This window comes from Tarenaya hassleriana, unplaced genomic scaffold, assembly GCF_000463585.1.
Source record: "Tarenaya hassleriana unplaced genomic scaffold, ASM46358v1 Cleome5, whole genome shotgun sequence".
Taxonomy (NCBI): Eukaryota; Viridiplantae; Streptophyta; class Magnoliopsida; order Brassicales; family Cleomaceae; genus Tarenaya; species Tarenaya hassleriana.
Window position 1 is genome coordinate 1,088,798 of NW_010967707.1, and position 26,763 is coordinate 1,115,560.

General features: G+C 39.6%; 7 protein-coding genes across 9 annotated transcripts; 4 read left to right on the forward strand and 3 right to left on the reverse strand.

The window, feature by feature from the left end:
• Nucleotides 1-325: 325 nt before the first annotated feature.
• On the forward strand, nucleotides 326-3,344 carry LOC104826097. Its single transcript, XM_010558629.2, has one exon. The coding sequence runs from the start codon at nucleotides 1,481-1,483 to the stop codon at nucleotides 3,236-3,238; it is 1,758 nt and encodes a 585-aa protein (XP_010556931.1). The 5' UTR covers nucleotides 326-1,480; the 3' UTR covers nucleotides 3,239-3,344.
• A 1,641-nt stretch (nucleotides 3,345-4,985) lies between these two features.
• Nucleotides 4,986-7,112, forward strand: LOC104826098 (auxin-responsive protein IAA13-like). The gene is made up of 5 exons (XM_010558630.2): nucleotides 4,986-5,577; nucleotides 6,026-6,327; nucleotides 6,445-6,565; nucleotides 6,657-6,721; nucleotides 6,804-7,112. The coding sequence occupies exons 1-5, from the start codon at nucleotides 5,342-5,344 to the stop codon at nucleotides 6,854-6,856; spliced, it is 777 nt and encodes a 258-aa protein (XP_010556932.1). The 5' UTR covers nucleotides 4,986-5,341; the 3' UTR covers nucleotides 6,857-7,112.
• Nucleotides 7,113-7,232: 120 nt separating this feature from the next.
• On the reverse strand, nucleotides 7,233-9,985 carry LOC104826099 (histone-lysine N-methyltransferase family member SUVH2). The gene has a single exon (XM_010558631.1). The coding sequence runs from the start codon at nucleotides 9,753-9,755 to the stop codon at nucleotides 7,722-7,724; it is 2,034 nt and encodes a 677-aa protein (XP_010556933.1). The 5' UTR covers nucleotides 9,756-9,985; the 3' UTR covers nucleotides 7,233-7,721.
• A 1,805-nt stretch (nucleotides 9,986-11,790) lies between these two features.
• Nucleotides 11,791-12,917, forward strand: LOC104826101. Its single transcript, XM_010558633.2, has 3 exons — nucleotides 11,791-12,032; nucleotides 12,174-12,351; nucleotides 12,458-12,917. Exons 1-3 carry the CDS (start codon nucleotides 11,903-11,905, stop codon nucleotides 12,702-12,704), a joined length of 555 nt encoding a protein of 184 aa, XP_010556935.1. The 5' UTR covers nucleotides 11,791-11,902; the 3' UTR covers nucleotides 12,705-12,917.
• LOC104826100 (probable folate-biopterin transporter 9, chloroplastic) lies at nucleotides 12,732-15,570 on the reverse strand. Of its 2 annotated transcripts, none has more exons than XM_010558632.1 (2): nucleotides 14,678-15,570; nucleotides 12,732-14,252 (listed from the first exon to the last, which is right to left on the reverse strand). In XM_010558632.1, the coding sequence occupies exons 1-2, from the start codon at nucleotides 15,156-15,158 to the stop codon at nucleotides 13,096-13,098; spliced, it is 1,638 nt and encodes a 545-aa protein (XP_010556934.1). In that variant the 5' UTR covers nucleotides 15,159-15,570; the 3' UTR covers nucleotides 12,732-13,095. The 2 variants fall into 2 exon arrangements, with proteins under 2 accessions (XP_010556934.1, XP_019059586.1); XM_019204041.1 differs by having other exon boundaries at nucleotides 12,732-14,241; nucleotides 14,678-14,728.
• Nucleotides 15,571-16,365: 795 nt separating this feature from the next.
• Nucleotides 16,366-19,735, forward strand: LOC104826103 (carboxyl-terminal-processing peptidase 2, chloroplastic). Of its 2 annotated transcripts, none has more exons than XM_010558635.1 (13): nucleotides 16,366-16,502; nucleotides 16,835-17,162; nucleotides 17,262-17,411; nucleotides 17,579-17,661; nucleotides 17,775-17,983; nucleotides 18,097-18,165; nucleotides 18,279-18,397; nucleotides 18,529-18,604; nucleotides 18,690-18,731; nucleotides 18,827-18,935; nucleotides 19,024-19,121; nucleotides 19,215-19,308; nucleotides 19,395-19,735. In XM_010558635.1, the coding sequence occupies exons 1-13, from the start codon at nucleotides 16,404-16,406 to the stop codon at nucleotides 19,518-19,520; spliced, it is 1,602 nt and encodes a 533-aa protein (XP_010556937.1). In that variant the 5' UTR covers nucleotides 16,366-16,403; the 3' UTR covers nucleotides 19,521-19,735. The 2 variants fall into 2 exon arrangements, with proteins under 2 accessions (XP_010556937.1, XP_010556938.1); XM_010558636.1 differs by having other exon boundaries at nucleotides 16,838-17,162.
• LOC104826102 lies at nucleotides 19,674-21,014 on the reverse strand. The gene is made up of 2 exons (XM_010558634.1): nucleotides 20,583-21,014; nucleotides 19,674-20,317 (listed from the first exon to the last, which is right to left on the reverse strand). The coding sequence occupies exons 1-2, from the start codon at nucleotides 20,994-20,996 to the stop codon at nucleotides 19,799-19,801; spliced, it is 933 nt and encodes a 310-aa protein (XP_010556936.1). The 5' UTR covers nucleotides 20,997-21,014; the 3' UTR covers nucleotides 19,674-19,798.
• Between the last annotated feature and the right edge of the window lie 5,749 nt (nucleotides 21,015-26,763).

Consider the following 26,763-nt stretch of genomic DNA (forward strand, 5'->3'; position numbering starts at 1 on the left):
TTACAATTGACCCCCCCTTTTTCTATGGCCCAAAGTAGGATTGATAGTGTTGTGAGTAAAAACACAAATGAGATCCAATTATCGGTGTTATGATGAAAAAAGTCATATATGAAGGTGAGATAGAAACCGTAATAAATTGATTTTCGGACAAATGAGATTATGTGATCTGATCCATCAAAATTGAGTTATAAATAGTAAACACCACTTTGTTTCGTATTTTAAGAAATGTAAGGTCTAAATTAATCAAAAAACAAAAGATAGGATGGATTTTCGAAAAAAAGAGGGGGAAAAAACTAGGCAAATATGTTATGGAAATTTTATGTTGAGATGATTTTGACCCCACATATTTGCGAAAGGGCAACATGATCCCCGTTTTACTATCACTTGGTCCTCGTGACGAGCACCCCATGCACATGATTTTGCCCCCTTTCCTTCGAACCATCAATGTCATCGGATGAGATCATATTGGATTTTACATAATCATGAAAAAGTTTTGCTCTTTTTTTGACATATAAAACTCAAAAAAAAAAGAGGAGGGCAGAATCTTATCGGAGCTGTTATATTGGATTAGATTACGGGCCGTGTCTCCGTTGGGTCTAAGATGCCGTAAACTCCACATATGATTTGATTTCTCATCCTATCCCATAGCCCAGTCTCTGATATGTTGTCCTACAGGATTAGAGCTTTCCATCCTATCTTGATTGCAGTCCAAACCATCATTCTGTCTGCCTGTCCGTCCAGCCCTAGTCGTTCAGACATCCTGTCTGTCTTGCTCATGATGCAAGCCACCATTCTGTCCAGCCCTAGCTATGATGCAGCCAACAAGAATCACATCACAGCAGGCGACTTTGGATATAGTCCTTGTAAATTTAGCAATTCCCCACGCATCCAATGATCGACGATCAATGACTACTGCAGAGAAATCACTAGCAATAGATATCAAAGGCTTAAATAGTTAGGTCAGTCGATTTTGATTTTGCCGGGAGAATCATCACACACTCAAAAAAAGGGGGTTTTTGAAAAAATTAGGTCTAAACTAGGGTTCTTGTAAAAATAAGGCATACAAAAGATTTTGATGTTAATCCCTAATACTTTGCCAACTTGTTCCTCATAACCCTCTCTCTCCAAATATAGAAAACCTGTGCTGTAACAGCACATGACCCCTAAAAGACTTTCTAACAATTGGCATATGCAAGCAAATTCTCTAAAAACAATGACCAAACATGGAAACAAAGATTCAATCTTTGTGCCAAGAAATAAACCAGAATAAAAAAAACAATGGTCAATACCTCCTCCTACAATTTCGGTGATTGCCAACAGTGTTCTTCTCCCTTCAATTCCCCCCTCCTCCATGCATCGTCTCCTCCTTGGGGGATGATGATCTGATAGCTAAATTCTTCTTTCATCCTCTCAAACTAAACCAAAAACAGATAAATAAATCGTCAAATGTGAATAATCTTCCCTCTCTCCGCCCACGAAAATGTCGATGTTTCCATCATTTCAATTGCTGGAGCTCAACATTATCTCCGCTCAAGACTTGGCTCCGGTGTCACGTAAAATGAAGACCTACGCGATCGCTTGGGTTAACTCCGAACGCAGACTCGCCACCCGCGTTGACTACTCCGGCGGCTCAAACCCCACCTGGAACGACAAATTCGTCTTTCGGGTCAACGAGGAGTTCCTCTATGCCGATACCTCAGCTGTCATGATCGAAATTTATGCTCTGCATTGGTTCCGTGACGTTCACGTAGGAACGGTCCGTGTCCTGATCAGTAATCTTATCCCGCCTAGTCGGCGGCCTGGCTACCGCACCGGCAACAACGAGTATCGCCGCTCGACACCACCTCCAGGAATGCGGTTTGTTGCGCTTCAGGTCCGGCGAACCTCCGGACGGCCTCAGGGGATTCTGAACATTGGAGTTGGGTTGCTTGATGGTTCAATGCGTAGCATGCCGCTTTACACACACATGGATTCATCGGCCGTGGGTTATAGGGATTTGCTCGGAGAAGAGGATCCACATTTGCAGCATCTGCATCTCAATAGCCACAAAGGGAGCTCAAAGAACCCTCAATCACCGGCTTCGAGACAGTACCAGTCGGTGGTATCGAAGCCGGAGCTCCGGCGAACGAAGAGCGACACGAGTTCCATGGTCGTCTCAGATCTCCTCAGTAGAGCCGAAAGGAGCCGTGCGGCGAACAAGAAGCCGGCGAGCACCTTGGCGAGCAGCAACTCAGAAACTGTACCCACGACATCGGAACACGATACAACTTCCTCGTCGAACACCGAAGCCATGAAATCTATCAAAGATCCGTCGTCGAGCAAAACGCCCAAAACCCCGAGGAAGAGATACCACTCGATCGATTTAGACGTTATAGATCCACCGATGAGGGAAGACCTATATCTGGGGCCGCCGAGAAAGGAGAAACCAAATGTGACGCCGCATGGATCGTATAATCCATCTCGCAAAACGCCCGGAAGAACGCCGATGCGCGAGAAACATAGACCGGCCAAGGATTACGGTCGCAGCGGCGCGTCGCCGTACTTGTCGAGGAACGGGACGCCGTTGAGATCGAACATCGTCGAATCAACTCCGATCAGATCTAATATGGTCGGTTCCACTCCAATGCGATCGATCGGTGTTGGATCGACTCCGATGCGGTCGAATATCGTCGCATCGACTCCGATGCGGTCCAATATCGTCGGATCGACTCCGTTACGATCAACCTACATGGCAACACCGATGAAATCCAACTTCGGCACACCAATGAGGCCTAATATGGCCAGACGACCGATATTAACAGAGTCGGAGTTAGGTCCGTCGCCATCGGAGGTGATGGAGAAGATGGAGAAGGAGAGATCTAACCCAAACGACACCGAGAGCTCGATCCTCAGCGAATGGAGCATTGAAGACGGTAGCATCGAAGGTCTGCGGTCGAAACTCGAGCGATGGCGGACGGAGTTGCCGCCATTGTACGACCTCGGGTCAAGCCACTTGAGCAGCGAAATGGACGAAGCCGCCGGGGGAAAAAGCTCCCGGAGAAAGACTCCGGCGATGAAGACGCACAGTCGCCGTCACACCGACGGAGGAAACGGACTGTTCTCGTGCTTCAGCAACATCTGCGGTGTGGAGTGTACCTTCGCGTGCGGCGGGTCGGATCCTGACGGGTCGAAGAAGAAAAAGGGCGCGAGTGGGCGCGTGCACCGCACCGCCTCCTCTGACAATTTGAGCTATTTGTGATTTCATATTTTATTTTTTGGACATGAACTATATTTTCTAAAGAAAATATTTCGAGAAACATATGAAAAGATTACGAGAGAAGACGCAATTGTGGATCCTGAAAATATGTTTTATATTTTTTCAATGTTGTTGACAAATATAATTATTTTTTAATATTAAAGCAGCTATGAAAGGAAAATATGAACATATTCGACACAGATTATTTCATGGTTATTATTATTTTATTACTAAATGAAAGAATTTATTCATGTTTTAAAATAAATAAATATATGATTATTTATTTCTAATATATATAATAAGTTTTTGCATGTGACATATTGTGACAAAAAGACTGACATTTAAAATCATTAAAATATTTATCATGTTTTACCAATAATATTTATCATGTCTAATATATTACATATATAATTCAATTTAATTTTAATCTAAACTAAAATGAATATTAGTTCAAAGGAAATTTAGATATTATAATATAAAATCATAACTTTTAGATAGCATATAGTTTTCCTTTAATTGAAATGATTATTTCAAATTGATTAATTATGTAAATATTTTAATAGGCATTACAAATTTTTAAATATTATATTTTATATTTTCTGATATAAAATTTAAAATTTCGCAATTGAAAATTTTTATTATAATGCCATTGTAAATTATAATTTATTTGACATCAACATAAAAAAAATTAGAATTTCTTATACCAAAAAGTTAACAAAAAAAATCAGATAGAAACCGCAATTGAGGGAGCGCGTGAGAAGTTGCGCGTGAGATAGAAGAGCGCGAAAAAGGGGAAATGTGTCTTGAAGCAAAAGACGTGGAGGTTGTCGAACAGCGTGTCGTTTAGTGGGATCTTTTGTTCACGCGTTCTTGTCGTTTTGTCCCCCAAAAACGACATCCTTTTTGCCTCTCCCCTTCCTTTTTTTTTTTAATTCATCTTTTTCTTTTTTTCCCCTAAAACTTAATAACACTATATATATATATTATCGTTTTTTAACATAAAAGAACATCATTAATGTTGTCGACTCTTTCATATAAAATTAATAATTTTGAAAGTTATTTCTAACCATTTTTCTTCACCTTAAACATAATTTATATCTCATGTGGTTTCTGTCTTTTTCATTTTTCATTAGCCATATAATTCGAAATGATAAAGATTTTCTAACTTACTTTATACCAATTCAGATTTCTTGCATCTGCATTAATAATTTAAAATTATTAGCTTTTTAATCTAATTGGATTTTGTTTTCTATTTGTCCTTTTTGGGCAGCCCACAGGTTTGTCCTTTTGTCCTACAAAGGGAAGACATACCATTACCATACCCCGGTACTAATAATAATAATAATATTTTTTTTAAAGAATTAAGTATAGAAATAAGAAAATTAAGATAACAGACGAAATTCAAAACAAATATTACATTAAACATATGTTACACAGCTCTAGTAATTATTAATAATTTTATTTTAATTTTCTTTTTCTTTCATGAACTTTTTTCCATCGAATCAATGTATATGGTCGCCTTGGTCATGATTTCGATCAAAAGGGAAGATTTCAATGAATCCACTGCAAATAGCATATGTGAAAGTTTTCAAGGTGTCATAATTAAAATCAAGAAACATTATGATGTAACGTTATCATAATGTTTATTTTCCCCCCACCAAAAAATAATAATAATAAAAATTTATAACAAGTTTTTTTTTTCCATTATCTCAGCTAAAAAGGTAAACAACTCCAACTGTAAACAAGTTTCTTGGGACTTTCTTCTCTCTGTTTCTTAGTTTCTTCCTCCCTAAGCCAATAGAGCTTTTTTTTTCCTTCCCTTTTTTAAGCAACAATGAACACAGAGAAAACCGCGAATTCGATAATGTCTGCAAGAAAATGAGTGTAAAGGCAGAGGCTTTGAAGACATTTGGGCCCCATTTTCCATCACACCTCTCCTCTCTCTCACTGTCCTTTTCTTCTTCTTCTTCTTTCCTTTGCCTCCATCAGTTTCCTGCGATAAGAGAAAAAAAAAAAAGAAATTTCCTCTGATTTCTCGGCTTCTAGTGTTCTTGAATCCTTTGTATTCTTGGGTCATTCGATTCTTCTGGTTTTTCTGGTGTTGCGATGATTATTGGCATGGGAGGTGGCTCAGCACTGGAGGTGAGGCCGCCGGAAAGCGAGGTCGAGCTTGAACTGGGGCTCAGCCTCGGCGGCGGCGCATCCGGGAAGACCGGAAAGCCATACGGCGGCGCGTGGCTGGAGCGTGGGAGGATCCTGACGGCTAAGGACTTCCCCTCCGTCGGGACTAAACGAGCTGCGGACTTTGCTTCTCACGAAGGCGCGTCTCCTCCTCGTTCCAGGTCCGTCTTTGTCTGAACATAAGCACAATCCATTTTCCTTTTTCTTTTTCTTGATTCTTGAGAAAACAGAAATGGAAGGAGATCCCCTCTATCGTGTCAATGACATTTGAGAGGGGAATTCGTTGTGGTCCTTAGTGTCCTTGTCGTTGCAAAAGCTAACTCTTTTATCCAGACAAAAGTGACACAACCGAAGTTGTTGTCAATTCCGAGTGGACACTAGTCTGATGTCTCTCGTATACAGAAAGAACCGCCATTGATGATGGGCTTTTGCTCCTTAGCACTAATGTCCCTTTGAGTATCGAAAGCAGAATTCTTTACCCCTTGATCGTTGATGAATGGGTCTCATATTCAAATGTGTTCAAGGGCGATCTTTGTTCCAGTTGTTACTATATCTGAGTCTGAAGTTAAACAAGTAACATCTTGAACAAGCCGTCTTGTTTTATTGCAGTCAGGTGGTGGGGTGGCCTCCGATTGGATCACACAGGATGAACAGCTTGGTCAAAGACCAGTCTACGAAGCCCCCGAAAGCCGAAGAAGACGGGAAAACACTCGCTTCAGGTGAGAACGATGAATCGAAATACCTTACGAAGAAGGTGAATGGAAAGACACGAGTTGGGTTTGTGAAGGTGAACATGGATGGAGTTGCCATTGGAAGAAAAGTGGATATGAATGCTCACTCGTCTTACGAGAACTTGGCCAAAACGCTCGAGGACATGTTCTTCTGTCAATGCCGGGCAATTGGGTCGACGGGTCAGTTCCACATCGTCTATATCTTCTCCTCCTTTACGAGCTTTCTCATGAAGTCATCGGTGTAGTTGTGGTTATGGACACTTAGTTTTACCTTCTGTTACCAAACCAAACCACCAGGTTCTTGCCAGGAGAAGGATAAGGGAAAGGCACTGAAGCTTCTGGATGGATCATCAGAATCTGTACTCACTTACAAAGACAAGGAAGGTGATTGGATGCTTGTTGGAGATGTTCCATGGATGTAAGAACAAGAATCTAGCAGTTTTATCCTCCTGAGACTTTGATTTATCGGTTTTTTAATCTGATGACCAGGTTTCATTGTTCATGTGTAGGATGTTCGTCAGTTCTGTGAAGAGGCTAAGAATCATGAGAGCCTCTGAAGCTAATGGACAACTCGGTATGTAGACAACGGTTGTTTCAAGTTTCTTCTGGAGCGTTATACGAACTCTGAAATATGAAACCTACCTTCTTGATTGCAGCTCTCAGACATGATCAAGAACAGAATGAGAGACGAAGAAACAAGCCCGTCTAGTGTTTTTCGAGTTTTTTTTTTCCCCGGAAGTCTGATTACCCTTTTGAAGAAGCAGAAGTTAGATTTCATTCATCCGTTTTAACCCGCTTTTGATTTATGCTTTTTCCAGTTTTCTTTAGGCCATTTTCGATCGGGTTTTCCTTTGTTTCTCATCTGGATCAGGTTTTTACTATACACGATTGTTTCCAGACGAATGCTCTGTTTTCTTTTTCCCATACTGTAAATATATTCGGACATCTTCAAGAGTTTTGTCTGAGTCTTGCCTTGTGATTGATGTTCTTGGTTCCATTTCAGCATTTCAGCAGGTAGAGTGACAGAAAGGAGGATTACATCTTTGAGAAGAAAGTTTTATTATTTCTCTTATTCGAATAGAATCTGAATGAAATCAAACAAATCTGAAATCTTGTAATGTTCAGACATCTTATTAATACATCTCTTTTTCTCTGAAACCCAAACAAACATTTAGACAATTCAAAATGAGCTGCTTCCATATCGGTTTACATTCCCACTCCTGTCTTCTTTCATCAGCTTCAACTCCCCCATCATATACATATATATATACATATATATATATATATGTACGATGGAGACAAGAAACAAATTCCCCACAAACACAAACACAAAGTTACACATTGACAAGAAAAGATCAAAACCAGTAGCTCTCAGCAGCAGTGGATGACAGCTTTTTCTTCTGCCATTGCAACATCCCATGAAGCTTTTGTTGTAATAACCTGCAAACATGCTCGGAAGAGAATGGGGCAGTGAAAGCTTCATACAAAAATATTTTCTCCATCTGCATCCAGAAGAGCTTTCAGTCTGTGTCAGAATATGGGGAAGAAACAAGATAGAAGCTTTCAGTCATTCTTCAGTTGCAGATAGAGAGTTTTCCACTCCATTCATCGGCCACTCCATAATCCAGACTGAGCTCGACGAGGGGTGGGATATTCTCCAACGCAAAAAGCATAACCCGAGGGAACATCAAGTTATTGTGATCGTACAATACATACTGCACAAGGACGTTCGGTTCGTTGCTGTGGCTAATGTAGCAAGCCACATTTCTCATCCTTGATACATCCATTGCAAAATCCAACGGCGGGAGAGATGGAAAACTCGGGCGAACATGATCCGGGTATATCTGAGATAAATCACCCCACATTCCCCATTTTTCAGTAAACCGACCAGGATAGATCAATGTATCTCCATTCATCGACAGAATCTGGGCTTGTTCTCTTGTAAGAGCAACACCTGCATATTCACATATGAAAGCACCTGCTTGGATCAGATCTAGCGTCCTGACACCCCACCCCGTTTCTTTCGATCTGAAAACCTCTAACCTAATCCTCAACCCCTTTTGCGTAACACGGTTTCTACAATTGAGGCTGCACTTGCACAATGTCCCACATTCAAATATCACCTGCTTTCCTCTCATCAGGTTCCCACTGTAGTCATAAGCAAACTGACCGCCATTCTTCCTTGCACAAGGGCAATCATCGTTGCAATCAGAAACACAGTCACAGCCAATCAAATTGTTATCTCCTTGAAAGGAAACAAATGGCGGAAAGGCAGACTTGTCTATGTATTCATAATACAATGGTTCACGATCAGCATCCATGTCATTGTAAAGATACACCGGCACTTTCTCCTTATTGCAAGATATGTCGAAACTTATATAGCCAGAGGGTCTTGCTGTCAAGGGTTTAGTTCTAAGCATCTGTGCAAACTTCATAACTGCACTACCCAGCTCGGGTTGCCCCTCGATTCTGACTAGCTTAAACTTGAACACCCCAAAACCCGATTTCCCGACATCAAACCAACAGTCCACAATCCTGTACAATCCATCATAGACATAAACCTTGGAACTAATGCTGTTTTCATACTTAAACCCCCTTATCACTCGTACCTCAATCCCGTAGCACTTACTCCTCTCCATTGCTAAATTTCCACCTTCTAGCTTCTGATGCTGACACTGCCTATGTAACTTGTCCTGACCACCATGGCCTGTATATATGAGAACGTCTCCTATGTCCTCGTCGTCCTCGTAACCACCCGAGACAATAATGCTGGTGGCGATGGGCTCACCATTGGAGCTCCGCCAAGCTGTCAAATAGTCGATTCCGGCCTGTGGTTGGCCGTGCAAACCCAACACGCATAGTTCCATACGGTAGAAGAACAAATCTCCGACATGAATTCCTGGAATGGAACCCACGATGTGTTTGTCCTGATTTAACCATAACCCACATTCCCTCATGAGAGAGGAAGCCCGAAGATCGCCCCTTGCTCGTCGCCGGCACCCGACACCAAACTGTTTCATCTCTTCAGTCATGAGAAAAATCCGGAGAGAATCGTAGATCATCCGGGTCCGCTTCACGATTTCTCGGAAGTGCTTCTGATCCTCGAGCCCTAGAGCCGCGACCCGGGCGAGCTCTTGCGGTCTTTGGAATTTAGCGGCGGAGGGACGCGGCGAGACGACGTACTTCGAGAGGCGGTTGTCGCCGACCCCCGATGGCGATCCTGACGTCGGGAGCTGGAAGCCCTCCGGCACGGGATCGATTGCATCGATTACAGAGAGATCACCGTACCTCTCGAGCCTGGCCGCGAACGCCGAGCGGAATAGCTCCGAAACACGGTTGAACTCCGCGTACACATCACTGTCTCCGGAGGAAGAGGACGACGATGGCGGAGGAGGAGGGGTATTTTGGGAATTGGAGAAGAATGCAGAGACAGAGTGGTTTTGGCCTTGCCATTCATCGATTGGCTCAGTCTTTGGCTCTATCTTCGGAACAAGAAACCCGGGGGCGACTCCGGTGGTGGCACCAGCGGAGAGGCCGGCGGAGGAGGAAGCGGTGGCTTGTGGGTCCGGCATGTGATTAAGGTCTTGAAATGGGACTAGAGATCCCATTTTTCAAACGCCCTGAAGCACTTACTTGGCTTTTTGTCGGATTCTGGTACGGACCCGGATCCGGGTTTAGGGTTTTGCCGTGATTTCTCTGTTCTTCACCTTCCGCCAAAAGAGGAAGATTTCCTGTTCTTTCCAGGGAATGCGAAAATGAAATCGCATCCAAATTAAAAAGAACATTCAGTATATCAACAATAAAGGCTTGGAGATGGGAAAACTGTATCGGAATATGTTTGAAGTTTCAGTTGACCAAAATACCCTTTTGTAGTACTCGAGAGAAAAAATGGAGAGAGAATTGGTAATGTCCCAGAGGATGAAAAGACCAACTTACCCCTAAGTGGATAATTTTCCAAAGACGGCATCCTACAAGTTCCAGTGGCTGGTAACTGGGCTTCACTGTATTGGACCTTACCTAATGCCCGTAAGCCTTATTTATTAGGCCCACTAACAGGCCCGTACCTTCCAACTCAGCCCAGTTCCTCTAAATACTGTTGATGGTTAATAATAAATAAAAATAATTTGATTCAGCTATTCCACAGTGCATCTTTTTTTTTTTAAAATGAATAATAGTAAAAATAAATTACAAGCACATTCAAAAGTCACGATCAAATCACATAATGACACTAGTGCCAGGCATCCACCTACAGATTCTGTCACTTACACTAATAGGTTGGGATTTGATATATATATTTTTTAAAAAAATCTAGATTTATCCATCGAATTTCTGAAATTCGTTGGGTATTAACTGTAAATATTCCAATATTTTACGGACAGAAGCGATATGAATAAGGGAAGAGATGGATGAGAAGGGGGGAAGAGACACACCTGAGATCTAAGAGTACGGCGAAGATGGATGTTGAGACGAGGCAGAGATTCGACGGTGTAATAAATAATTACCTATATGTTGGTGTAACTATCACAAGTTGTATAAATTCGAATGATAATAAATAATTACTGGATAAAAAACAATAATGGAATACTAGGAGAGTATGATATAGAAATAAAATTTCTTCGTGTTTCGTATATTTTGTATGTTTCAAATGAATTACATCACAAGCGTATTTATAGGTGGATATAAGAAGCTTCTTCACAGTGAAGAAATATCAGTTTCTTCGTAGAGGTGGATATAAGAAGCTTCTTCACAGTGAAGAAATATCAGTTTCTTCGTAGCGAAGAATAACTAGTTTTTTCGTAATGAAGAATAATATAATATAGATATTTATTTGCATGGTTACAATAATTACCTACATGTTTTACACATTTATTAAAAAATTCGATCTTTGTGGCACCTAAAAAAACTTTGAAATTAATTGTGTATTAATTGTACACAGTGAATCCACAGATTCACTAGATACGATAACTATAAATATTTATAAGAAATTTTATCGAATAGAAAATTATAAAAATATGAATAAAAAATAATGTTTAATTTTTTTATTGAATCAATATAAAATATAATGAGAGTATAATTAATTGTGATTTGATTTTTTTTTATAGCAACTCGAATGTTATTTTTTTTTTAAATTCAGCAAAGGAGAGAATATCGCGTATAAATGATGAGATCAATTAAAAATTTAATACGAAGTTCGATTATATAATTAATTGTTATTTGATTTTTTATATCAATTAATAATAAATGTTTTAAGTTGGAGAGTCAGAGATCTTATGGGGTCATTAATAAATAATGATTGCGAAACGAAGATAAATGTCACAAATATTGGGAACATCAAATATTCACTCATCCATGCATGAAAATGCAAATATAAATGTATATGTAACCCACTTATACGTGTGTCCGAATTCAGGCGAAGGGACAGAAAGAGAGATACATACAAAAACAATCGACATGCCAAACGGAGCAAGTATAAGTGTGATCCAAACACTTTGAACAACAACAAGACACGTGTCCTACCACCTGTAAGCATAGGAGGCCTCATTGATCGCCACGTGCACCACACCAAACACCTAAGCTCATGTATATATCCATCGGTGTTGTTCACCACCATGGAAACTGCATCACACACGACGACACAGGGGAAGAAGAAGAAAGGAAGAGGAGAGATTCTGATCGGAGAGAGAGAGAGGTGGGAGGGGCAGAAGAGTAATTTGGGGGGAAGAGGAGAGGGCAAAAGGGGAATTACAGAAAAGAGATGGCGACAACAGTTGGGAGGAACATAGCGGCTCCGTTGCTGTTTCTGAATCTGATCATGTACCTTATAGTCCTCGGTTTTGCAAGTTGGTGTATCAACAAATACATCAACGGTCAAACCAACCACCCAAGTAAGTCAATATCTATTTCAGTTCAGTCAAGACACGTGTATGTATCTATGTGTTTGTAGGGTATGTATATATATGTATCTATGTATGTAACGTTTTGCGTGTTGTGTTTTTTTATTTATATAAATAAATGAATGAAAAAAGGTTTCGGAGGGAATGGAGCTACGCCCTTCTTCTTGACGTTTGCCATATTGGCCGGAGTTATAGGCGTAGCCTCGAAGCTGGCCGGAGCCAACCACATACGGTTCTGGAGGAACGACAGCCTTGCAGCCGCCGGCTCGTCTTCCATCGTCGCGTGGGCAGTCACCGTTCTCGCCTTCGGGTACATATGTATATATGTTTAAATTCTCTGTATGTATATATATGAGACATGCATGGACATGGAAATGTTGTAAGGATGATGATGATGGTGGTGGTGGTGGTTGAAGGTTGGCATGCAAGCAGATAAACATAGGAGGATGGAGGGGATGGAGGCTGAGGATATTAGAAGCGTTCATAATAATACTGGCGTTCACGCAGCTGCTGTACCTGATGTTGATCCATGCGGGCGTTTTCAGCAGCAAGTACGGACCAGGCTACAGGGACCGTGACTATGCCCCCGGCCACGAGGCTCCCACCACGGCCGAGCAGAAGGGTGCTGGTGTCGGCGGCCATGGCTCCACTCTCGCCGCCTGATTAAGCCGCCATCTGATCTGTTGTTTCTTATATATATATATGTAATAGCTTAGGATCTATATGTATGTACTCAAGTAATAAGAGTTTGTACGACGTTGTTGCTGCAAGTGTTGTGATAATGTTTCGACCTGTGTCTGACATCTCTATTCGCTGTTTGTTTTTATGTTAAATGTAATTTTTTATTATAAATTATATGGATCTGTGTTTGGTTCAGTTTTCCTTGTTGTTTTTGTTTGTTCTTCCGTAGCCGTAATCTATATGATTTGCAAACTGCTCAGAAAACTTAGAAGTTGAAAAATGATCCGCAAATCAAAAACTAAAAAAGGGTAAGCCGTGAATCTTCACTTTTTGGAAACGTTAGGTTTCGCTGCATTACGACATGATTCTGTCGTCATCTCCTTGTTTCTGATTCTCTTTGTCGTCGGTAAGCGTAACTCGTCTGACTCGCCACTCTCCCGACTCGTCTGTTCTTCCTGTGTCTCTTACTCAGCCCTCTCTTCTTCTCTTCTTCCTCCACCTCAGGTTCCGACATTGGGACATAATGCACAAAGCTCAAAGGCAGAATAGCTGCAAGAGACTGTACAAGAATCCCTGCAGGCAGATTGGAATAGTTTCCAGATGATATCCCCACCATAGAAGCCAACCCTACTCCCAGAAATCCGCTAACTATCGACGCCAGACACAGAGTTGCAGCCAGGAAAGAGGTGACAGATCCTTCACATCCTCGTGGGCATAGATTTGCGAGCAGGACCGAGAATGGAAGGAGCTTAAACTGGGCTAAGGTCTCTGCTAAACTGGAAAAGCAGAGCACGAACACCTCGTTGGAGATTCCGAGACCAAGATTCATTTGTTTCACCAGGAAAAAATCGAGGGCTAGCGAGAAACCATACATTACTTGCACCACACGGACCAGTTGCCTCATAGGAAATGTCTTCCAGCTGCGATCGTAGACCACGGTCAATGACAGAAGCATCAACTGTCCGATAACTTTCGACATTCCGATAACCGAAGGATCGAGATTCAGAACTTGAGTCTGGTAGCAGAAGACTGGTCCCGAAAGCACGGGGACCATAGCAATGGAAGCTACAATCCAGATAAGAGGCCGGGAGATATCATCTGCCTGAACTGCTTCCACAAGATTCGAGAATTGCTTCTTTACAACCTCCAAACCCAGGTCTCCCTCCAGACTTAGTCCCGTTATCCATGGTAAGCCAAGCGATTCTTCTCTAGAAGATACCGAAACAACGAGTTGCACGGACAACAGTACGGCAAAAACCAGAAACATGATTCTCGGAGGCGTTTTGAACAGGCAATATCCGCCAAGCAAGTTTCCGAGGATTCCTCCAATGGCTGAAGCCATGAACGCATAAGACTGGAGGCCGTTCAGTTGGTATCTCTGTCCGAACTCTGCGACAAGTGCGTCTTTGGCAACTTCAGTGATGGATGCTCCGAGGTTACTGAGCAGAACACAAGCCATAAGAGAAGGAAGAGCTTCTCGAGCAGCCGGGATTAATGCCAATGGACCCCATGCTATGATCTGCAGAAGCACTGAGACATTCAAGTTGTATCAGAACCAATCCTTCCTTCCCTTCCAATGGAGCAAAGTTTGTGGGTTTGTTAATGTTATAGCTTTCAAGAAATCCTATACTTTTTCATTTTTTACAGAAAAAAAAAAACATACAAGTGATCATCACAGGAGAATCCTGGATTGAGAGTATTTCCAATTGCTAATGCCACGCGAAGAATCATAGTGATCATGTTACGTGTTCAATGGCTCTTTTTCCCGCATAAGAATCTGGAGAATTCCGACATCATCAAGTTTCTTCTTATCCCATCATAGGTTTCAAACCTCGACAACCTTGGAATCTTATCAACTTAGGATGAACTCCATGGATTGATTACATAAAATTTAGTCTGAAAACGGACAAAAGAAAGATAAACACTGTTTCTTGGTTCATGTTCTTAGAACTAACCTCCAATGGAGATGTACGGAATTCTCCGACCACCGCCGATGTGAAGAACATCCGACAGAACTCCGTATAGAGGCTTAGCCACCATAGGAAGATTACCAGAGTTCTGCACAAGCTGAAGCGTCGATGGCTGAAACCCGAGGTTATGAGCCATATGGAAGTTAAGCGCCAGCCATGGAAAAAACCTGAATCCTTGTACCCAGTACCCTAATGCACACAGAACGGCTATTTTCTCGCCACCCGCTCGCTGAAATCTCGCCGTTTCTTCACACACACAATTCTTTTCCCTTCTGACGATCGAAACACTGGCGAATGTTGTCCTTACGCTGGTTTTTACGACATGGGTATTGCTCTTGTCCGGGTTCTGCCTCTGTTTCCTGTTAAGGTCGCTGCTGGGTTTTATTCTGCAGAGAGGTGGTTCCAAAAACTTTTTAGGGGATGCGAAAATTGGGTTTTGGATTGATAATAACGGGTTGATAATCATGGTTCTAACGCTTCTGTTTCTGGTTATCTCCTGGGATCAAAATCTAAGAAACAGAGGAAGAAAAAAAGGAGGGAGTAATAGAAGACGAGAAAACAGAGGAACGAACCAATAGTTTGCGTTGGCAAATGTTGATGACCTCACATGCACATTATATATGTGTATGTATCAGTGTATGTATGCATAAAAACCCTAACTGGGGAATGAATTCTCTAATCAAGAAATGAGGTTATGTGGGAGAGGGATCTAGAAGAGTGTAGGAAGAGTATTCTATATATACGTACGCGCGTGTGTGTGTGTGCCATGGTTGTAATAGAAGCAAACAAAAGTTGAGATACAAAGGCTGTCTTCCACTAATCTTTGTTTCAAATACGCTAATAAAGTTGATTACTTTTGTGTTATGGCTAAATAATTCGTAATAAAAAATTTGGAAAAAAATAATAAGCGTAGACTTACTTTCAGGGGGCCCACACCTCCAAGGAGATCGGCTAACGCTTCTGTTTCTGGTTATCTCCTGGGATCAAAATCTAAGAAACAGAGGAAGAAAAAAAGGAGGGAGTAATAGAAGACGAGAAAACAGAGGAACGAACCAATAGTTTGCGTTGGCAAATGTTGATGACCTCACATGCACATTATATATGTGTATGTATCAGTGTATGTATGCATAAAAACCCTAACTGGGGAATGAATTCTCTAATCAAGAAATGAGGTTATGTGGGAGAGGGATCTAGAAGAGTGTAGGAAGAGTATTCTATATATACGTACGCGCGTGTGTGTGTGTGCCATGGTTGTAATAGAAGCAAACAAAAGTTGAGATACAAAGGCTGTCTTCCACTAATCTTTGTTTCAAATACGCTAATAAAGTTGATTACTTTTGTGTTATGGCTAAATAATTCGTAATAAAAAATTTGGAAAAAAATAATAAGCGTAGACTTACTTTCAGGGGGCCCACACCTCCAAGGAGTTCGGAAGAGTTGAGTGGCCAGTGGGTCCAATGTCTACATAGATCTTGCAGAATCTGTTCTGTTATCCAAACCGATTTATGAACAAATCGAATTGAGAAATGAATTTTCTGTGCAAATAATATAATTTCTCAAACTATTGGGGAATTATTAAAGCAAATGAATAGTTTTGGGGTTGATATTAATAGTTAAAACTTTTGGGGGTCTTAGAGCAATTCTATTAAATTTGGGAGCGAAAAGGGGCGATAAGAAAAACACAGCTGGAAATTTCTGGGGACGCGCTTTCATGGATGTCTCAGCGAGCTCCTCACTATCCCCAATTTTCACCAAGCATAATGACAATAGCAGGAGCCCTAATTTCTCTTCGAAGAACCCGGCATTCCAGGTACCTTTTCATTTGAAGAAGTTTGAACTTTTAGCTTCTCCCCTGTTTGGTTCCCGAGAATTTACTTCCTTCGAAAGGAAAATGCCGGAAAAGAAATGGGCGATTACGCCTTGGAATCTCGTCGGTTGAGACTTTTGTATTTGATTTTCTTCCATGGATGCACAATCTGGTGGTCTTTTTCTGGGTGAAAATAAGAAAATTCGAGAAGTAGTGAAGTTCTATCTTTGAGATATCGGTATCTGAGATCGGAAATCCCTGTGAAGACGCAAAAAAGAATTGTTGTAATTGGTCATATAAATTGACAAGTTTTGTCTGTAAAATGATTCTCGTAGCAGGTGAAATCGTTTATTACATGCCAACCTCCAAAGTTTTTGGAAGTTGGCTTTACAAAACATGCAAGAAATGTCAGTATCAAGCCCAGGAGCCATGGAATCCTGAGAATCGTGGTCTTGCCCGAGTTTGCTCCAACCACAAGAAGCGAAAATCTGCGGAACAAATTTCTGCGTCTCGTCAAATGCAATTACCATAAGAACAGGCCTGGGGAAGTGGTCATGAATTGTTCCAACAAGTTCAGACAGAATGTCTCCCTTGCATTAGTTCGGCTTGTTTCTGTTCTGCTTGTCTCTTCCATCTCCGTTGTTCTCACTGAATCTCCATCCTGTAAGTGAAGTTTCATATGAATACAATCTCTTACTGGGGAGTGATGGTGATTTTCTGAATTGCTGTTCTTTTTTCTTGTCATCGCCTTTATTTCTAAAGGGGCTCTTACCGAAGAAAACCTTCTCTTCCTCGAGGCATGGAGAACGATTGATCGCGCTTATATCGACAAAACCTTCAACGGGCAGAGCTGGTTTCGTTACAGAGAGAATGCTCTGCGAAATGAACCAATGAACACGAGACAAGAGACATGTAAGTCAGATCCCTGACATGAATGCCTTTCTTCATGTCTGATTTTCTTATGGAAAGAAATAGTTTAACACGAGACAAGAGACATGTAAGCATAGGATAAAGGGAGACACTGATACATTGCCAACTTAGTTCAAGGTGCTTTACTTTCCATGTGTGTTTGGGTTCAGACATGGCTATTAAGAAGATGCTTGCCACATTGAACGATCCTTTCACCCGGTTTCTGGAGCCTGAAAAGTTCAAGAGTTTGCGGGTAAGAATTTCTTTTTATCTAGTCATACTGTAGACAGTATGGTATAAAACCGATGAGCTAAAGCCGTGAAATGAGACATATGTAAGATATAGTAATGTCTTGTTTGAAGGCAGTCTGGAACACAAGGGGCGCTCACCGGTGTAGGGCTGTCGATAGGGTACCCTCCTGGATCGGGTGGATCACCAGCTGGCATTGTCGTTATATCAGCTGCTCCAGGAGGTCCTGCAAACAGAGCAGGGATTTCTCCCGGGGATGTTATCCTATCAATAGATAAGACTACAACAGAAAGCCTAACTATATACGACGCTGCAGGGATGTTGCAGTGAGTCAAAACCATCTTATTCTAACTATTTTCAATGTCACTAGCCTCTTGAAACTTTTAAGGGTACTCCCATCGGGCTATAGCTTATCAGAGAATGTTTCGGTGGAATGCAGGGGACCTGACGGGAGCACGGTGGAGTTAACGATTCAGAGTGGACCCGAAACAAAAGTCTTGTCTTTGACGTATGATCCCAGTCTACATTCTCGGGTTTATCTTCTTTCCTTTCACTAGAGCTAGCTTTGTTCTGTTTGCGAATTCCCGTATGCTTATGTAATCAATGTCCTTTTGTGTCAAGGCGAGAGAAAGTATCAATGAATCCAGTGAAGTCAAGATTATGTGAAATTCCTGGTTCTGAGAAGAATGCCCCCAAGATCGGGTATATCAAACTAACATCATTCAACCAGAACGCTTCTGGTATGGAAGAACTCTGTCCTGTTCTTGTTTCTGTTCTGTTTCTACAGCGATGGGCATGTGGTTGGTTGATGGTCTCTTCTCAGTTTCTGGTTCGGATTTGTATAAAGTGTGTGTGTGTATACTTATTGTAGGTGCCATCAAGGAAGCAATTGAGACTCTAAGAAGCAACCACGTTAACGCATTCATATTGGATCTCCGAGACAATAGGTAGGTGATCTGACCTTGCAACTTCCCTTTATCGGGCAATCCTCGTTTCCTCAAATGAATCTGAATCCGTAAATCTTTGATGCAGCGGTGGGCTTTTCCCAGAAGGAATCGAGATCGCCAAGATTTGGTAAATACGCAGTTCTTTCCTCTCCCGGATTCTCGTCTTCAACTTTCAGAGAATCAGAGTTTGGAACTCATATCGCTCTATAACCCATATTCCAGGTTAGATAAGGGAGTGATCGTATACATTTGCGACAGTAGAGGCGTACGAGATATATACGACACAGATGGAAGCAATGCCTTAGCGGCTTCCGAGCCTTTAGCCGTCCTCGTATGCTCTCCCTCCTGTATCACAACACAGAATTCTGTCAATGGAAATAGTATAAACAGACAAAAAATGTTCTCATCTTCTCCATCAGGTTAACAAGGGAACGGCTAGTGCCAGCGAGATATTAGCCGGCGCCTTGAAGGATAACAAACGTGCCGTCGTGTTTGGGGAGCCGACCTACGGGAAAGGGTAAGATAGTCATATCATCTTGTCTCTGTCTAATTCCCATGGCTGCCCTCCTTTAAACGACTATGGCGATCCATCTTTTTCACACTTTTGCAGTAAGATACAGTCAGTGTTTCAGCTGTCAGATGGTTCTGGCCTGGCTGTGACTGTTGCTCGTTACGAAACCCCGGCCCACACTGATATCGACAAGGTCTTTGCTTCTTACCCGTGGCCTGTGCCGTTTGCGTTTTACGCTGCTTATTTACGTGTTTACCCTCTCGTTGATTGTGATGATAGGTCGGCGTAATTCCCGACCATCCGCTTCCTCGGTCTTTCCCGAAGGACGAGGATGCTTTCTGTGGCTGCCTCAAGGATCCCGGAGCTGAGTGTTATCTCAACCAAGGCCAGCTGTTTTCTAGATGATCATTCTTACTTCTCAAGGATGAGCATTCTTTGTTGAAGATTTTTCCTTACCTGTAATCCTTCAAAGATGTAGAGTTTAAGATACATGTATAAATATAAGAACCCATGACAATGGGAACCAGTTCAAGTCATTAAGACAGAACAGACCATGGATGGATTTCTAACTTCCTCTGTACTGTCTTGTTGTTTCAAGAAACAATTTCTCAAGTCTCAAACAATTGAAAATTTGTTTATGGAGATTACCAAGGAACAAAATGGTAAAATCTAAGCATGTTTGTCTAAGAGCTTAAGAATGGGAACATAGATACCAACAGTCTCAACAACAATGGTTCTGGTTCTTCTCTTCTTACTCTCTTGTAACCAGTCCTCTTCCTGTTCCCTACTGGTTTCCTCATCGGTTCGTTTTTCCCGTGAGATGGCTTGGGAATCGACCCGTTGCTGTCCAAATCATCCCACCCACCAAACCGAGAACTAGAAGTCACCCCAGCTGAACTGCTGTTACCTGTACGGCCCATCTCAGATGGAGTGCCGTTGCTCCCGAAGCGTGATGAATAGTATCCGACCCTTGTATTCTTTCTCTTTTCTTCTTCTTCCTCCTCCTCCTCCTCCATTAGCCCAAGGTTACTTGTCCTGGACTTTGTTCGCCGTTTATCCCGGGCTGTCAACTTCTGGAAAGCTAGAAACAACAACGATGGTCCAGCGGCTACTCCCAATGCTGTGAGGAAAGCTTTGGGTCCAGTTGCAGACAGAAATGATATGACGATGAACGGGAGAAGATATCCATATGACTTGAGGACCTGCGGTGGCAAATCCATACGCAACGTGAAACCAGAAAGGATATGTTTCAAGATCGGCATCGACCGGTAAAGAAGCCTAGTGAATGTTCCTCTAATAACTGAACTATAGCCACACCCATGGGACAATTACATGTATGCAATCTTAACTACAACAACTCATCTCTGGCAAAACTCTTCTGATACTTGATTATACCAGGGTTTAAACTGTAATTATCTTAGCGTAAAGAACAAAGGAGCAAGATTTCCATGTAATTAAGGAAATTACCTTGAAAATCCAAACATTGTCTATAACTTCCCCCACGAATCGCCACGGATCATCATCGCCACCGCCGCCGCCGTCATCGTCATCCAAACCATCCTCCAGGAGCTCCTCTAATCGCCACCGTCGTTTCCTCCGCCGCCTCCAATTCCTTCTCTCCGCCCGCCCGTAACCGCCTCCGCCATCATCTTCACCCGCCGCGCCGCCGCTTCCGTCGCTGAAACCCCGTCGAGCTGAGGGAGAAAAACTCGCCGGGACCAACAGTACTATCGTTGAGGAAGAGCAATGGATGATACGAGAAGGAGGGGGAGCGAGACTAGGGTTTTGGAATCGCCATGGAAATGGATTGGAGAAATTATGGAAGATGAAATCGGAGGGTCGGGGCAGCGAGAGACGCAGAGCTCTATCCGCCATTACCATCTGAGAGAAGAGAGTGAAATATTCTTCTCCATCTATATACTATACGCTTTCGCCTCGTTGTCATCATCTCCTCCATTGAAATCGAAATCCTAAACCGGTTCGATTTAACGGTTCATTCTTCGATTCCAAATTTGAACCGGATTACGAGGAAACTAATTGTGGATTACATCTAAATGCAGAGTACCGAAGATCCCACGCATAATCAGGGGTAATTTAGGGTTTCTACATTTCATGGCGGAGGAAAAAACAGAAGCCGAGATAGAAAATCCGAGGATCATATTGGGCTTCGGTTATTTACGAGGCCCATTTTAATAATCGGGGTTTTGCATAATCGTCTAACAAGCCCATCATAATTGTATTTGAATTTTGAACCGGTTATATTTTTTTTTTACAAGGAAGAACCAAATCGAAATCCGTATGATAGATGAGAGAGTTCAAGAACAAAAGAAATGGGCAATAAGAATTTCAAATATTATTATTATTTAGTCAAGTCTTGCAGTAATTAAATTTGTATTATAACAATACCATTAAATTAATACACATGGCCTTTAATTTTAAAATAGAAGAATAAAAATTTTGTTACCAAAAGTGTCAGAATTAAGCACCCGAGTCCGAGTGGTGGGCGCATATAATTTCCGACATTCATGTGATCACATGGACTTACCATATGTTTCCGAATTTTTGGTTGGTCCAATTCAAGGGGAACCATTTGACTCCCCACCATTCCCTTCAGTTATTACAGTTGTGATTTTAGTTACATTTATCATTATTTATTTTTGTCACACATGTGTGTATATATATATAAACGTAAACCGTATCCTTGTTGCACCATTGTTTTTGGAGGAAAACAAACAAATTTTGTGGCCCATGTGTTCTTCTTTATAATATATATATATACACACACACACATATACACCTTGTTGCACCATTTCTTTTTTTGTTTGGAGGAAAACAAGCAAAATTTGTGACCCATGTGTTTTTCTTTTTGTAATATTTTCTTATTCTACATATATATATATATATATATATATATGTATATATGTATTATATTCTGTGTGATCCACATAAATTTATATATATCGTATTAGGGTTTTCTTCCGAATTTTTGATGTGATTACCAAGGAATACCAAATCTAGGATTCGATTAATTACGTGAACAGAAGGCAATCTACGTGGACCAACACCTTCTTTTCTATTAGGGTTCATATGTAATTGTTTCGAAATATTTTCTATAAAGGGTGGCCGTAATTATTTATTCTGCTAAGTGAAATTATTATATGCTGCTCAAACAGGCCAAAGTCGGCACACTTACATATATAGAGAATCGATTTAAGTGCTTACATTTTTTCAGGAATATTTTCATGTTACCTCTAATGAATGACATTCAAGTGCTACATTTAAAAAAAAAAAGGAATTGATTAGACGCCACAATAAATGATGTTAGTGTATTTATGATCTAAATTAAAACTTGTAAAATGCGATTCGGGTCACATGATTAAGCATCTGACTACACCGGTCGAATCTTAAAATTGTGAAGAAAATCTTCGATTAATGAGTATATATACTATATAATATGAATATATCAATGTTGTTTTCGAAATTATTTATAAGCAATGATTTAACCCTTTTTTTCTAGTAATATAAATACTAAATTTAATGTGTTTTCTTGGTGAGATTCTCCGGTAATGATTACACTAATTGGAAGGGTAGTTCTTTTAATTTTTAAACAGCAATTGAAATGGCTATAAAATTATTTCTTTTAACGACAAATAATTCTTTCAGATGCGGGAAATGATTGGCTTGAAACGAATATATCATAACAATAACCAACAAAATATTTGGACCAGAATTTGGCTGAGAGCGTATAACTTTAAATGATTAATATACATAAATATATTATTAAAAAATAAAATACGAAAATTAAATAAATTCCAAATGCGATATGACTAGTAAGATGGGGATGTATTTAAATATTTTAAAGAGATCAAACAAGTGAATCGTGACATTCGAATTTCGCTTCTTACGGATTAAATATTATCTCACTTCCCGCATTTTCATGTGGCTCACACATCCATACAAATTATATGCATGTATTTATTCATACATTGCATACTTACCTATATATATATATATATATATATAATATTTTTTTATATGTTGATATTCCTATCTACACAATGTCGAATGAATTTTTAGTCTTCGATTAATATCCAGAATTATTTTAATATATTAGAACTCACCCAACAATATAAAAGTATCTAATAAACACACTGAATAATTGTAGTTTCTCTATCTTAGCAAAAAAAAAGACATTTTATATATTTATTGAATTAGGTCTTTTTACAAAATTATACATTTTTTTATTTTACATATCAATTGTTTTCTTATATATATATATATATATATATATATATATATATTTAATATCGTAATCATCAACCTACATACCATCCACCCAAAATTTGGTTAATGAAATATATCAATTAGTATAAAGATTCATGGGGATAAGAGACCCCACGATTAACGAAGTGAAAGAGAATGATCGATATTCTTTGTTAATCCATTCCCCATTTTTTTTAAATGTTTCCCTATAACACTTGTATGTGAGGGAGAATGGAACACGCCCTTTTTTTTTCTTCAAATTCCCATGATTTAACAATTGAGAAAAATACAGAAAACGTGTGTTCCAAGAAATATGATTTGCAATATATATCTAACGTGGTGATTATGATTTCGAAATTGATATAATTGTCCCGGCAGTATAAACGAAATGGGAATGTTACAACTCTATCGATGTCCCCCGTATGATTTGAAAATATGAATTTTTCACTTCACAAATGATTCAAAAACTATATATATATATATATATATATATATATATATATATATATATATGATGTGTTTAAGCAACTGGTTTGTACGACGTCGCTTTAACTTGATATAATATAAAAGTCTCGGAAGTGGGTCCCACTGTGAATTCTGGGTCAACAACGTTGACTCGAACGACTCGAAACCCTCTAATACGCGTATTATAATAGCAATGTGTTTTCCCAATGAAAAATTAAAAGATATTTTATTTTCCTAAATGGGTTTTTAATGAGAGAGTTAGGGAAAACATGGAATATTATTGTATCTGCATGGACCGACGTAAATTTGAAGAAAAGTCAAAACTTAGAAAATCGTGTAAAACATAGGATGATACGAAATGGTCTTTAAAGATAAATTTACGAGGAACGTCCAAACTCAAATGTGGAGTTTGATTTCTCCTATATATATATATATATATATATATATATATATATATATGTATATGATGTGGTTAAGCAACGGAAAAATGAGCTCCACGTCCACTCAACATGTCTACCGATGCATGATATAATGTGTGTGTATATATATACACACACACATACACATAAATACATTATATTTCTTCATCGATTTCGAGAGAGATGATTCATAATGGTCGGTGAAAACATTCCAATTAATACTCATCGAGAGCACGATTATCGTATATTATACGTATCGTGGACCAATAACATTAATATAATGAGGGGAAAAAAAAGAGTATATTGGTTTTCCTCTAGATTGCTGCATTTGGAAATTCGTCAATCTCATGGAATTTGATGAGAATCTCTATAATCACATAAGATCCATCCATTATGTATGTTTGAATCTCGGGTAATGAATTTATACTGCATTATCATTGGGATATCAAACATATTTTATGCATCATTTCGTTTATTCACGTATATACATCCAATAAAAAAATTTGAGAAATTTAAATATCAATCTCTACAAAACTTAATTAAGAATACCTATTACCAAAAAATGTATATATATTTAGACACCATAATTGATCGTAAATATATAATTATATTAGTTTTTCATTCAATTTCTATAACGCGTTAGAGATTTGACATTAGATTGAATAATTAGATTAATATATCAATATTTTAATGATTAAGTTTGATTTCCTTATTTAATCTTCTAAGAAAATGCAACAAGTTGGTGTGCATTATACAAGAAGAAGTCGGTCTTAATAAAATTAATACGCATGCTTCTTGCTTATTCCGATATGTATGTACATATGTAATTTGGAATATATAACCATTAACCACACATAAAAACGTCTTAACGACCAAAGCTAGGTTCATTGGATCTTCATTATATATATGTATCTCGTACATATATTAATATTATATATATACACTGTAAATATTTTAGATTCTATCTGGTAGTGTGTTTATTGAAGTTTTAGATCAACTGCTAATAATTCAATCTTAGCCCTTTGTATTATTTTCTAAATATCCAATGTGTTTATATTATAAACATACCGAGTAACGATATCTAAGTTTACGTGTAAAACATTTCATTTTTATTTTTCTTTCATTTCATAAACTTTGTCGATTCGGTTAACATCGTATTATTTTTAAAATATAATCCATAATAAATTTTAAAGGCGTGATTTGATTGAGATTTCGGGTTTAAATGTAGTGGACTTTCTGTAAACAAGATTAAATCCGTATCTAAATTAATCCCTTGCTAGGGATGTGAGATTTTGAATCGTCGGAAGAACAAAATTAAAAGTTTCTCGACCGAATAACAAATTATAAAGAACGTCGAATGGATGCCACAGAATTTTCCTAATGAATCAAAGCTCATATATATGTATATATGTATATATATATATATATGTATATATATGAAGTGAAAATCGTAATGCATATGCATGCACCTTATTGTCGTTGCTTCCGAGATGCATGTGTTGCCCAACCAACGTAAATATTAATCAAAATAAACAAAATTGGAAATTGACGATATATATCTTTGCCCGATTCATAAACGAACTTGCCCTTTTTTTTTGTGATATAAGAAATAAAAATTACAATACGTTACAATAGACGGCGAGGATAAACTTCATGATCATATATCGTTTTCAAGTGGATGCTTCGACATTTCACAAAGGAATTAAATGGAAGAGCTCAATTAATTTCACATGTACATGTTTTATATATGAATCCCAATCTTATGCAATCTCACTTTATAATGACTTATCCCTCTCAATGCTCTCTTCATACATAAACTACTTGACTTTTCTTGTAGTCCAATGACCTTTCTTGACATATATATGTCATATATATATATTGGGTAACCGGATGTACTAGATTGAGGTCCAAACTAATCCCATGGCGTGATTAGAATATATTTGGTCCTCTCTAATTTGAGATTCGAACTCGAAACAGAACAAGCATTTTGTGTTCCCGTTTCATCGGTTAGACTATCTTGGTTGGATATGTCATATGCATATATATATATATATGTATTTTCAATAATCCGGAAAACCAAAATGGACCTTGGATGTTCTGCTGAAACATAGACTGACCGTGCTGTCGTGTCTCTTCATTGAAGTGATCATGGAAACATGTTTTACCCTTTTTGGTTCGTCGTTTTGGTGGCAACCTGACACCTTTTGTTTCTTCTTCATTTCCTCACATCATTATCCTCTCGGTTTAGATCCATAGAGAGTGTGCTCCGAATTTATGATTCATTTATTTAATCTTTAGTAATGGCTGTTGTGAAGATATGTAGGGTTTCAACTCTAGTTATTACGATTAATCTATCATTATGGATACGGGTGTCAAACGAGCCGGCTCACCTCGTTTCGCTCGAATCTTTTTGGGTTCAGCTCGTTAAAACGAACTAGAAAAATCTCGGCTCAGATTGTTCGTCAGTTTTCCAATCTGAACGAGCCAGCTCGTTGACCCAA